This window comes from Cygnus atratus, chromosome 4 (genome assembly GCF_013377495.2).
Source record: "Cygnus atratus isolate AKBS03 ecotype Queensland, Australia chromosome 4, CAtr_DNAZoo_HiC_assembly, whole genome shotgun sequence".
Taxonomy (NCBI): domain Eukaryota; kingdom Metazoa; phylum Chordata; class Aves; order Anseriformes; family Anatidae; genus Cygnus; species Cygnus atratus.
The window spans coordinates 21,362,256-21,376,488 of record NC_066365.1 but is presented as its reverse complement, the minus strand read 5'-3'; the positions used below and the strand labels follow the sequence as shown (position 1 = coordinate 21,376,488).

The 14,233-nt window shown below is 40.9% G+C and overlaps 1 protein-coding gene across 5 annotated transcripts in view; it reads left to right on the top strand.

Annotated features, from left to right (window-relative positions):
- The window catches only part of TENM3 (teneurin transmembrane protein 3), a 420,747-nt gene extending 411,939 nt beyond the window's left edge, over window positions 1-8,808 (top strand). For all 5 annotated transcript variants that reach the window (XM_035557879.2, XM_050710510.1, XM_035557878.2 and 2 more), the window contains 2 exons: window positions 1,671-1,801; window positions 5,193-8,808. In XM_035557879.2, the coding sequence (XP_035413772.1) occupies window positions 1,671-1,801; window positions 5,193-5,948 (887 nt within the window). In that variant the 3' untranslated portion in view covers window positions 5,949-8,808. The remainder of the gene's footprint in view (window positions 1-1,670; window positions 1,802-5,192) is intronic.
- The last annotated feature ends 5,425 nt before the right edge of the window (window positions 8,809-14,233 follow it).

Here is a 14,233-nt window from a genome sequence, read left to right as displayed (position 1 = left end):
GCTAAGAAAGGGAAGTTCAACAATGGTGTGTAGTCCAATGACTACACAGGCAGGACTGGGAAGTACAGAGCAGGACATACAAAAAATAGTACAGAATTCTCTTTTGGCAATAGAAAACTGCTGACTTGTACAATTGAGTTGTTAGGGAACCTCTATATGCTTTTTGTGGATCTAGAGTTAGCGATGTGTATTGTTTTCCATTAATCTACGTACAGAAAATAACACACATCACCAGAAGTTTCTGAAAAGTGCATGGTTCAATCAGAATCATTTGAATTTTTGTATTTGAATAAATGTATATTTTACACAGACAGCACTAGACAAAGGAGGAGCTCAGCTCCACTTCGTGAGGCTACCACTCAGAGAAGCATACTAGGAATGAAGTGGGTTTGCATTAATTTAAAAACCAGCAGCTATTAATAGGGTTGCTAACAGGCTGCCTCGGAGCAAGGATGATAGTAAACCTTTGGATCTGGCCTCTGCTAGCAGCATGTGCTATAGGGGCTGCAGTTGCAATCAGATTGTTTGTGGCATTGAAAATGATGCATGTGGTTCAAAAGTTGCCCTCGTAATACAACTTTAGTTCTTCTATTAACATCTTCCACATATGGAATACATAGATACATACTGCTTGTACGAGGTTATCGTTACAATGACTAATTCAGCTGGCTGGCATTTTTAGATCCAGAGCCTCATGAAGCATATCATTTATCTGGAAAGGTTATAAATTATTTTTGGGTACATATTTTTTATTAAGATTTGGAAGAATTTTGTTCCTTCTTCCACTTGTGTGGGGTTTTCTTAAATAAAAACTACTAGACTCGATAAGGAGCACTCTGCCAACTTCCACCAAGCTTAATATTTGTGAAAGATAGGGTAGAAAGACAGAAACAAGCAAGGCAGAGCACCCATTCTTGCCCAACAATTGTTAATTAGTTAATTGCTGGCATCCCTAATTTATTTATTTTAATAGAACATAAAGTGTATCATAAATAATGTTATCTAATGCTAATTTAGTATTCTGTCTACTTACTGACACAATTATAATACATTTCATTAGTTTTTAATTTCATCAATCTGACTTCATCCGGAAGAGGGGGAGATTTCTCTTGAATCAACATAAATTAGATGCCAAATCATTTAAAAGGTAATTGACTGTAAAGGTGTTATTTCAGATACAGTTTGAAGACACTACAATAAAACATATATAACAAAAGAACTGGATGTGTTCAGCAGCACTTTTTCGCTTTATTTTGATGTATTGATGATGAAGGTATAACAAAGAGAGTGATCAGTCTGACCCTGAAATCCCAGTTAGTTTAGGCTTTATTGGAAAGAAATCTCACCCAGTCATGCTCCTATATTCATTCTGGAAGTCACTGAGGCTTTTAAAATTGCTGAAACCTGCAGTACCTTTCAAAAGAGCCTGGAACACAGAGCAGAAATTTCACATAAGCTTAGGACTTCAGGTTTTCTACATCGGCTTGCTATTCTAGCTGTAGCACAAATCTAAATCCATACATATCAAAGCAAAGACTGTTGAATAATTTTCATCTACAGAAGGAGATCAACTATGTCAAAAGCTATTCCATGTACAAATGGTAACAAATAATTACAAAATATTGAACAATTCTAACATTTTTCTCTTTTTTTTTTTTAATTTCTTTCAGATGTTAACAGCTGGCTGGTGACATTCGGCTTCCATCTGCACAATGCCATTCCCGGTTTTCCTGTTCCTAAATTTGATTTAACAGAACCCTCCTATGAACTTGTGAAGAGCCAGCAATGGGAAGATATACCTGTAAGAAACAAAGATAAGCATACAAATGGAAGGAGATAGAATGTTCCCTTCTATTCAGCTCTTAATAGGCATGGATAATCCTGCCAGGGCTACTTGCTAAGTTAAATCTGAACAGTACTTTTCAAACCTCTGATTTTTATCTATTTATTTTCAAAATAATTTAAGAAGTTACAGATGATGTTCTTTCTTACAGATTTGCTAAGCTAGGTACAATTTTGAATAAGCTTTTTGTTTGCTTTCAGCAATAATAAAAATGCAGAAGGACAATAATCAACTAAAAGAAGTTTAAGACCCTTTAAAGACGTCTGAGTTTCCCAGCAGAAACTACAGAGATTAGATTTGTACTAACACTCTGCCTGAAGGCAGAAACTGAACACTGTAGCAAAAAATAGACTGTGAAATAAACAGAAGAACAGGTGATATAAATTATGCATACCAGGCACCACTACAATTTTACTTCTCTTTAATATTAACCATGTTTTATATGTAAAGATAAAATATTGAAAATGAAATTACCTGAGGTAAAATCCATTACATTACATAAAACCAAAACTCCAGGTGCTTATGAAGTTCTTTTGGGAGGATGAAAATGAACTTCAAACCTGAAAACCTCTTAGAATTTTAAATGATAAAAGAAATGAATGGAAAAGTTAAAATCCAAACCCGCTATTAAAGAAAATGTTGTTTACAAATCAAGCTTATTCAAAGATCAAAGACCTATGCCCTCTAAAATTCTACAGTTCTCAGTTAAGAAGGAAGTGTTAAAAGAGACAGTAAAATGGGTAATCTGATCATGAGCAGTCAAAAACCATTCTCTTTTTACAAGAATCATGATACAGAACTTTAAAAGATTAAAACCTTGCAAGCTAATTTAGACCAAAAAAAAAAAATCATTAAAAGGTGGCCCAGCAAAAGGGAATATATGGAAGGGAATTCTGCATGCATGAAGTGACCCACTATCTGTATAGTTTAATAGCCAGGGACCAAGTAATGGAGAAAGACCGTAGAGTACACCACGAGAATGGTGCTGTCCATGAATAGTAGAAGCAGTAAAGAGTGTTGCATGTACTCTGGGCTGTTATCAGGAGATATGAGACCTGTCAATCAGGCACTGCTGTGAGGAACCACTAGAGGCTGTTTATTTAGATCTCAAAGGCTAAAGAACACAATTACCCAGTACCGCCAGGAGAAGGGCACCAGGAAGAGAACCAGTCTGGCCAAAGAGATGGGTGCAGCCAGCTAGTTGTCAGAAACCTTCCTTCAGGACAGGAGTACCAGGGAGGCATGCGAGGAGTGCCAGAGACATGCGACATGACAAAGGAGGAGGGAGGGAGAGAGAGGTGGGAGGAAAACAAAGACGCAAAATTCTCAGGTAGGAAGAAGTTGTAACTTTGGTATTCACTGTTGAATAAGCAAACACAACCAGGAGCCAGAAGTAAACATAAGAAACGCTTAGTATTTTGAAACGTTTTAGGGAGTGAGCTGTACTCAGCTCTGAGGTTTTGCTTCAGAGCTCTGAGGTTACGTTAAAAATAAACAAATTTTGTCATTAAGTTGTTATAGCATCTTGCTGCTCTCACTGATGAGTGTGCTGGCTAGAATATATCTTGTGCTCAGTAGCTTTCCTGTAGGATTCAGAACAGCTGAAATTCATACTTGTTAGCAAGTGCAGACAAGAATCTGCCACATTTAAGGGGAGTTGAGAGCCCAAGTCAATTTGAATTCCCTCAGGAACTGTACCCTCCAGAAAGCTGCCCTCGTGGCAAAGCAGAGAAGCCTTTGCAAACCTTTTGCCAGGCTTTGATTAGCAGCAAGGCTGAATTAAGATTGCAGAGTCTGTGTTAATGACTCCTGCTTGGTATCCCATCCAAAAATTTCGGAAGAGTGAACAGGCTCATGCCTTATTTGTCAGTCAAGAGTTAAGTGGGTTTAAACAATATTTTACTGAAAGGACAAGGGGTCAATTGGAAGATAAGCTGGATAATCTACAGAAACTAACTACTCCTTTTCGAAAGTGCAGCCAAAGCTATTTAAATCTTTCTCTGTTTCCTGCTGAGACAACTGCTAGGGCAGCTGTCTGCTCTCCACCTCCGTCAATACGATCTCATTCACAGCTTGTTGTTGTTAAGCCCCAGGGTTAGACAGATAGGATGTGCCTATTCTGCACAGTGGTAAGGTCTCATCCCAACCACAGTTGACCCCATAATGTGAGCTGCCCCGCTGTCTGGCCACGCTAGGTAACCATTCCTGCTGGCTGCTCCTACTTTTCTTGCCGTTGGGGCTAACCGCAGCAGTTCTGCTGACAGGTCCTGGTCTCTGGTTGTCCTCTCACCTTACCAAGAGTGCATCTAGCATACTGGCCTACACGTAGCTCTTAACAGTCAAACAAACTTTTAAAACAGATTTTCCTATCCTAGCTTTCCCATCTCAGAACTGCAACTGTAATTTGCTCCCCTTTATGGCACACCTGCCTTTCCAACAAGAACACCCTAGATAAGGGAAAACATGAAGTAATAAGTGAGCGTATTTTAGACTTGCCTGTTGGTTATTTTCATTCATTGCCCCTTTTCTTTGCCAGCTGTCAACAAAGCACTTTGCTGTATTCAGGATTACGCCCCTCTGAAGTTCTCTGGAGAGAGACCGCTCGTCTCTTCCAGGCCCCAGCCAGCATGCTGAGACTTGAAGGGAAATGGATGCTCATGTAGCTGGAGTGGCTGCAGCTTTTTCACACATCCCCTTTTGTCAGTTTGTGCCTGTATTTGCAAGGAAGAGCATCAGTCCCCAACACTCCACTCCTCTGCTCCATACCATTTACCTCCTCCTCTTTTGCCATAAAGCCTATCCTCATGGTTTGCCCCCTTCCTTTACCAGCTTCGGGGGATATGAGAGAGCCTCCCTGCAGTTTGGCCTTGGACCGCGGCTACTTAACAGACTGTATCTCCTGACTCGGTGTAAAGAAAGGCTTGTTCTCCTTTTAACACACAGCTTCATGACTTGCAAAAATCTCCTCAATTTAGATGGAACTGTGGTAGACAGGAACCACAGCTGAACAGGCTCAAAGGATGAGACAACACTGTAGTAAGACAGCTCTTTCCCCTATTAAGTATTAGTATTGCAAAAGTCTGTCCTGTGTGGCCCACTAAGTAGCCTGTGAAATAAACAGTGCTTTTGTGCATGCGCAGGTTCTCAGGGAGACAAAGAGAGAAACATTATCAAACCAAATAGTCTTGCAGCTCAGTAGAACAAGCAGTATGTAGATTTAATTAACTCCTTGGCACTGTCAGTTGTGGCATATCCTGTTGTCGTCCATGGGCAGCGCACCAAGAAAGCCTGCCCGTTTGGCATCTAGAGGGCTACAGATGGTTGGTAAAACTTCTGTTCTTGTTTACAGCCAATTTCTGGAGTGCAACAACAAGTGGTGAGACAAGCAAAGGCTTTCCTTTCCCTGGGAAAGATGGCAGAAGTGCAGGTCAGCAGACGGAAATCCAGCGGAGAGAAGTCATGGCTGTGGTTTGCTACAGTGAAGTCTCTGATCGGGAAAGGGGTGATGCTGGCTGTCAATCAAGGGAAAGTGCAAACGAACGTGCTCAACATCGCAAACGAGGACTGCATAAAAGTGGCAGCTGTTCTGAACAACGCCTACTACCTAGAAAACTTGCATTTCACCGTTGAAGGAAAGGACACGCACTATTTTATCAAGACCACCTCCCCCGAGAGTGACCTTGGGACACTGAGGCTGACGAGTGGGCGGAAGGCCCTGGAGAATGGCATCAACGTCACCGTTTCCCAGTCCACAACCGTGGTGAATGGCAGGACTCGTAGGTTTGCCGATGTTGAAATGCAATACGGTGCTTTAGCGCTTCACGTCCGCTATGGCATGACGCTTGATGAGGAGAAAGCCCGAATACTGGAGCAAGCCAGGCAAAGAGCCCTTTCCAGTGCCTGGGCCAGAGAACAACAGAGAGTAAGGGATGGAGAGGAAGGCGCCAGGCTGTGGACAGAAGGAGAAAAGAGGCAGTTGCTAAGTGCTGGAAAGGTACAAGGATATGATGGGTACTATGTACTCTCTGTGGAGCAATATCCAGAATTAGCAGACAGCGCTAACAATATACAGTTCCTCAGACAAAGTGAGATAGGAAAGAGGTAACACACTGGCTTAGCTCAGGCTGCCAAAGAGACTGTGTACCAGTGTCTTCTAAAAAGGAGACCAAACTGTTTTGCTGCATTACTACTTGAGCCTAAGCTTACATCTTTGCTCAGATTTTTTCTGTAGCACAATCCGAATGGACTCTAAGGAAAAGAGCGCCTTCCAGAAGAATGATACTGCTAATGACAAAACTTTTTTTTCTCAATGACCTTAAAGGTGATCTGCTTTAAAGAATATGTTTACATATGCATATCGCTGCACTCAAGTTGGACTGAAAAGTATTAAAAAAAAAAGGAAGAAAAAAAGAAAAGAAAAAGGCCTAAAGATTTTGCAACAGGCTGTCTGTTCCTTTGAGGCACTGTATTTAATTAAGATACAGACCCATACAGTGTTTCCAAATGTTACTGAATTGTTGACCTTTGCTTACCAGAAGTAGTCTCTCTCTTTCTCTCTCTCTTTTTCTCTCTCTTTCTCACTGCATAGGATGTGGTATATATCTGTTAATTTTAAAACGTGGGGCAAAAATTACTGTTTATAGACAACCCAACTGCTTTAAACTGTGCTGCTTTCTAAAAGGACATTGGCACAAGTGACTTATGCTACCATGGGAATTTAATAATGGATTTTACAATGCTAACATGGTTTGCCTTGGGGGGAAAAAACTGCAAGTAGAATCCTTGTTACAGATAAGCAAAGGAAACCCTGATTTTTTGTAAATTACGTGAGACAAGTTGTTTATGGATTTTTATATGAATTACAATTTACTGTACATCAAATATTAGTCTCAGAGGAGTTAATTTATGTAAAGTGTTTAAAAAAGTTTATACTTAAAAATAAAATGATAAAAACATGTGCTGTGTGTGATTTTTTTAAAGAAAAAGGAATTGCACCTTTTATGTTATAGCTGTACAGTATAAAGGATTATATTGTAGAGATATAACAGTGATAACTAATGTCCAAAAGTGTTAATATTTTTGTATTAGGTTTAAAGCTGTGCATCTATCACTCTGCTGATAGGATGAAACACTCCAAAGTGGCTGGCTGAATCAGACTGCAGCTCCCTTCCCTCCTGTACCTCTCCTGTCACCCAGGCCAGTGCCACTTCATCAGTCATTGTTAGAAGGCACAGTAACCAAATAAGTCTCGTTTATTATGATGGAAGACTTTAATAGGTTGGGTTTTCCTTGTCTTTTTCAGCCCTAACGTAATAAATGGACATTTATTCATACCAAGTGGGGTTTCTGTTGTTTTTTTAGAAGCTTTGTTTCACAATGGAGAGAATAGTGTCTCAGGTGCTTGGCAAATTGTATGTAGAAGAAGAAGAAGAAGAAATGATGTAGTTTCATCCAGTTATGTCAACTTTGTCTTCTGTATAGTACAGGTCTTTTAGATGTTATAACTCCAGATAGAAGAAGCGTACCTCTGACCTGATGCTACACAATAGCTCTTTAGGCAGGCAGGCTGTTCAGTAGGTTCATTTCCTGGCCTTCAGCTGGCAGATCAAATTCCATTACTGTGAAAACAGAACACGGGGATGGAGAGGAAGGTCTAATCCTAGTGCCTAGTCTGCATCTCAACACCACTGCATAGATTTGGCATGCTCTGCTCCAAGGCCCAGTGTATTTGCTGCAGGACGTAACCAAGGTGTGCAGCTGGTTCCTTATAGGAAGCCTGTAGGGGCATCTATGGCATCTGTTCTACATATTGGCTGAAACCATTCTTAGAGCTTTACTCTCATGAGCACTAAATTCAGCCACAAAAACAAATATTTTTAAGATGAGACAAAATTGTTTGTTTTTTTTTGATGTTCATTGAAATATACACAGTTATTTCTATCCATGTATTATAATGACAAAACATAGTAAGTGAACGTGTCTTAACTATGAATGGTTCAAGTGGATGTAATAAAAATAGTTTTCTAACTGCTTTGTATTCTGAGAGTCTATGGTATTACATTCTCTAAATTGCACATTAGGATTGTTTGATAAACAGATTTGAATTTCTCCCAGCCAAGTTGCTACCGAATCTACAGTATCGGTGCTGTTACTGTATGTGTGTATTTGGTAGAGCATACAGAACTAATTACACATATAATGAATGCTAATCATCTATTAGAATGAAAGCACAGATTAGTTGTTAGTATTTTTACCCTTGAAGCCTTGAGGGCCCTAAATTTAGAGAGGAGGATGATATGTCAGACCCCAGCGGCGTGTCATTGATCTACGTATTATTTTTGAAGATGTAAAATGCTAGGTGTTCGCAGTTCTGTTGGGTGGCTCTTCCACAGCACTGTATTTAGCATGCTGTAAGTGCTCTCTGTTGAAATAGGCTCATATTCTAAATTATGTCAAATGTTTCTGTTCTGTTTGAATATGAAAAGCTTGTATAACATGTCAACAATGAAATATATCTTCTACTTGACGCGTACCAGTTCCTTCTCCTTTGTTCTGGCACCAATAAACAACAAATTATAGTATCTGTTGGTGATCATTTTAGATAAAGTCAAATCAAGCCAATTAGTGGCCTTGTTAGTAGGTATAATGAGCCTATTTCTTGCTAAAAAAAGACTTGTGATCTGGACATGCTCCTGCAGGAAATAGTGACCTTGGGGAATATATAAACAAAAGATCTTTTTAAAGAAAAAAATATGTATAATTAAAAGAAACATATTACAAAAAAAGGAGATTCTAAGTATTTTAGGCAATGCCAGTCAAAATGCTATCCTGATATTTTGAGATGTATATTTCGTCTGATTTGTATTGTTCTTTTAATTTGCCTTCTTAACTTTATATGTGTCCTGAATTTTCCACAAATTGATAACTATAGATTGCATCTAGGCTTTCCAATAAAAGCCAACCCAATGTGCGCGTGTGTGTGTGTTTATATTTGCTTTTTAAACCTGTATGTCAGATATTACAGCTGCACTATCGCTTTCCTGGTTCTATCGGAAGAAGCAAAGCGATCCAGTTGCACGGGTATTGATTCATTTGCTTCACAGTTGGCAGTGTCTTTTTTCCTCCGTCCAATGGCTTAGTCTGCTAACTCAGCAAAGCGAATTACTCCATGGGATCTCTCGGGTGGCCTACTTTAGAGAAAACATTAAATATACCTCACAAAGTCAAATCTTCTATAGATAAGGAAAAGCCAAAGAACAAAAAAAAAATCACTTAGAACTGTTTTCTCTCATGTCCTCCTGAGTAAAAATACGACAAAAAGTATTTGATTAGAAATAATTAGGTTGGCACTGGTAGTTACATATATACACAGAAGAGATCCTTCAATCTGCATTTAGACCCACTTTATAGAAACTGCTGACTTCAGCTCCACTGTATGTCAGGAGATCGCTTTGATTTTAGTTGGAACAGGCAGACTTCACCACACTTACTTTGTAGTGACAACCTCAAGTTGATAACATGTTGATCCAGCATGAATCGGGTCACTCTGCTTAGCTAACTGTGCCCTAATTTTGTTATTAAAAAAAAAAAAAAAAAAAAAGCCAGTCAGAGAGCTTTGTATGTTCACACTTGGGAGGTGAGAGATTTGCATTTGACAAGGAAAAAAAATGCCAGTTACCACTGCCACTCTTCAGAGGCACTTTTAAAGTGATGGCTGAAAGACTGCAAAAGAAGAAACACTGCATAAAATAACAGTTTAAAATGATTGTCTACGAGAGAATAGGCTGTGTTTGCAGAGAATCCGAGATGACAAAATGTTTGAATTCTGTCTTCAATTGCTGAGTTTAAAACTTGGTGAATTAAAACACAGTTTTGAATCTTTATGCTATTCTTTTAAAGGCACATCACGAAAAAGAAGGAGAAAAAAAACTTCTTAAAATGTTAATACCATGATTTACGGTTACCTCCAGAATGGCAAGCTACAGCTACACATATGGCGAGTTTCAGAACCTTTAAGGGGAAGGACTAATGTATAATTCCTTGGGGATGGGAAATGCAAAGCAAAGACACTTACTAGAAACAGCTTCTAAGCAGCTTATTAGAAGCTGTTTATTTGACACTTACTGGAAGCTGCCAGGGTTAAAAATAAGCCAAAGCAGAGAGCATCACACAGCGTGAACTGAGCAGCACAGGCACAGGGAAATATCCCTAGCTGCACAGCCACGTCCAAACCGACCAGACTGATCAGCTTCTCATCTACAGCCAATTAGTGCTAAGGACTAAATATGCGACGCTTATAAAATTAAATTGATCTTTGACTGCACACACAAGTTTCTGGGGCTCGTTGATCAAAAATAAAGCCAAAAACAAACACCAGTTAATTGACAGGGACGTGCCAATTTTCTTCCCCTAGGAAAGAGGCACACAAGGTCCATAGCCATCACACTGACGGACAGCACTTAGGACTTTAACTTTTCCCTCTGAAGTTTTCAGCTTTGTGGCAGAAGGACCGTGTGAGACAAAATTTAACGGTGTGAGTGCCTAGGTTAGAAATAAGAAAAAAGTGAAAGTCCTAGTAATAGTTAAGCCTCACTCCTTCCTCCTGGCCCATTTTCAACTTTAATAGTAGTGTAGGTAAGGATGTAGATAAGCACGCCACCAAAGCCTGAAAAAATGCAGCTCCTCTGCTCATCTCAAGAAACAGAGAAATTGTTGCAGATCCCCCAAAATGTCTTAGGCCTCTCAGGGTGAAAAGATGATGAAAAGGTGTGTTTCTCAGGCCACCTCCTGATCGCACAATATAATGCTGGATATTGCAGTCAGCACAGTGAGGGTGGCAGAGGAACAAGAGCATGCTGTTGGCCACCCAGGCACAGTCTGCCCTGCTTCAGTAACGGGATGTGCTGGGGATGACAGGGGAGGGAGAGGGAAGGGACATGTCCTGTCAGCAGCTGGTCTAAAACCCAGCAGTGGGAGCAAAGTCACGCAGCATCACACAAACACTGGCATGAGGTTTATCTTAGCTGCATGATTCTTTATACATGTTCCTTAAGAAAGAAAGAAGAAAAAAAAAAAAAAACTGGCCTGATTTCTAGTGTCACAAATTGATACAATGCTAATCCATGCAAGGATGACATAAAATGCATCCCCAAATAAAGATAAATATGCTAAACATTGTGCCCCACTTCTAAACAAAGCATGCTAAACAGCAAAAACATGCCTTTCTTGAAGTACCTAAGGGTCTTATGGGCAATTTGGAGGGTGAAGAACGAGCATAACAACATGGCAGCTCATTAGCATCATGTTTTCACAAACCCTACCTCATTGTATTTAGTAGTTCTGCAGGTAAACTCTCCTGCTGTTAATTACTATAAATTCCTAGGTAAATTGAGTAAACCTTTTAATTTACTAAGTTAAAATTCTGGCATTGAGGAATATAAATTTCGAGAGACACGTGCAATTTTTTTTCCCTACTATAAACTGAGTCAAAGCTCATAGTAAGGTAATTATGCAGCTTAGAGTTAATGGCTCCCACAAAGCTGTCTTAATAAAGCCTTTTGGGATTCAGGAGGAAAAGGAAGAAACTAAGAACAAGGCTGGAAGGCGACAACATGTTTCAACCAGCTCTAGTTACTCAATCACACTTAAGCTGTCTGAGACAGCAGAGAGAGTGCCATGCATTACAGAGGCATGCTGGAAATAATTGCTATCCCAACACAATGAAGTATTTCCACATTCCGAGCCCGGGAACAATTTTAAAACCAAAATGACAAGAATGGCTATCTAATGGACCAATTAACCTTACCTCAATCAAAAACAAACAAAATGAGTGTATGGAAAGCTAACAGAGAAACCAGTTGAAGAATTAAAATCTGAGAATGGCTATAGGTATGTCATTTGATGCTGTAGAAAAATCCATCCAGTGTTTGCTGACAAGAACTATGGGGCAAAAAAAAGAGGGAGGAGAGGGGGCACAAGACCCAGTGCTAGTCACCGTTTTCTGCAATAACAGGGTAGTACATACAAAAAAATTAGGGATGCCAACATCTGCAGATGACAAAAATTGATGGAGTGGCAAATAATGGCTAGGACAGGGCAGTCAAACAGAACAATATGGATCACTCGCTAAAATGAGCCCATTCAAACAAAATGCATTTTAATACAGGCGACTCCAGAAGTAAAGTATCTCAGAATAAGAAATGCAAATCTCGCTATGAAAGGTATGTAGCAGCCTACAAGAAAGCAATGACTGGAAAGAATGAGGAGCGCATAATAGATAAATAACTCATTGTGAGATTCCAGTACAATAGTGGTGGCAATGAAGAGCTCATAGGGGTGGAAAAGCTTAATGAGATTACTGGCCTTGTTAAACAAGGGAAATAGGAAGGCAATGTTATCTCTGCGTACTGCACTGGCAACACTACTCTTGCATACAGTTCTGGAGCATGCATTGTGAAGAAGCTGTTAAAACCCTGGAGAGAGCGCACATGGAGACATAAATAAATCTGAGGCTTAGCAAAAACAAAAAGGAAAAAAAGAAAATTAAAAAAAAAAAAAAGACACAGCTGCTTGCAGGGAGAGATTTAAACAGCTCACCAACAAAAAAAAAAAAAGCACCAAAGGGTGCCTTGACAATAGACTGTAAGTGCCTCCAGAGAAAAAAAACACATTGGAGTAAAGTGCTTCTAAATGTGGGAAGGGGGGCAGAAGCGGTGTCCGGGAATACAATTCTGATAAATTCACATTTGGAACTTAAAAAAAGCAGGGCGAGGGGTAGCTGCTTCATGATCGCTAGAGCAAACTACAAGGGAAGAATTTTCCAGAAGCTTTTGGCAAAAACAAGAAAGCTGTTGGAATTATGTTTGATGGATGCTGGTGACGGGAGTTTAGACTAGATGATGGCACGGTCCATTTGGCCCCACATTAGATATGAAAGTAAATACTTTTCAACTCTGGTAAACGCCAGGCCAGAGGGTTAGGGTTTGTCTCCCCCTGTTCCCCTCCCCCTTTCCAACCCTGAAATACCCACATTAATTTGACAGACTGAAGCCAACAAAAATTATTCTAAAAGCCCAGACTTTTTAAATGGGCAGAGCCAGCTTGTAGCATTTTTAAATCATAGCTTGGTTTCCACAGCAGAGATAAGACTTTCTACTACTCTTTATAGCAGCTGATTATTAAAACTAACTAAAATAAGCCTTCACTTTCTATTAAATTCTTTTCATGAGTGTAGCAGGAGTCAGTACTTCCAATATGCCTGCATGTTTATGTCTCCAAGGTGTCCAGAGGCAAGTGTTTAGGTTAAAAAAAAAATATATCCTGTCTGTGCCAACAGTGACTGCACTTTGCCCTGAGCATACATTGCCCTCAATTATTGACTCTCCCTGCTCCTTCCCAGGTGTTTCATGCTCTGTCAGCTTGGGTGAAGGTGGGGCGGCAGCTAGTCATTATTTGGTGCAAAATGAAGAGCTGATGCCTGCAGCATCGCTAGGACAGGCTTGCATGCTAGCGGATTTCTAACCTATTTAATCTACTTTACAACTAACAACGGGCAGAAAATTGCTCACTCCTGGTTCCTTCCCCACTTCACAAAGACACTAAAACGGCGCTCCAAGCTCCTTGCCCAGCTCCCCCGGTCCGACACGGTGCCCGAGCTCAACCAAGCACAAGCCCCGGCAGTACCACCGAGCCCCCCGGGGCCGCAGCCAGCGGGGCTAGAGCCACTCACGGGGCTTCTTCGGCACCGGCTGCCCTCGTACCGGAGCAGGCGGCCCGGCCCGGATCCCCTCAGAGCAGCGCCGCCATGGCTCGCGTGCCCCCTGGCGGGCAGGGGGAGGGCGGCGGCGGCCGGCCCCGGGGAGCGGCCCCCCGGGGGTGCCTGGGCCGCCATTTTGTCGGCCCGGTGAGGGCCGCTCAGCCCCACAGCTCGCCAAGGACGGGTTCTCACAAAAACAGATAAATAAGAGAAATGCGATGGCTAAGAAACACAACGTTAAGATCTTGTGAAATTAAATTAAGTGAAATGAATAAAAATCACCAAGTTGACATCCTGCTTCACCTTGTGTCAACCTGAAGCACGCTGTGGCTCTTGGGTGCAGCTTAACATTTCATACCTGCAGAGCACATGGCAGCAACTGGAAAGGCAGCACCAGCTTCAAATCTAATGCGATACGCAGTTTTAAATGCAATTTTAAAACCTGCATTTTTAAAACCTGCAGTTTTAAAACCCTGCATGAGGCCAGGCACTGCCCGCTCTGTCAGCCCCCCACCAGCGCTGCAGCCTGCTGCATGGCCCAGCCCCAGCGGCAGATCCCAGTCAGAAATCCCAAAGAGGGGCCCTTTCTGTGGCAAGTCACACTCCTCGCTACCAATGATGTGTAGCTGTGCTAA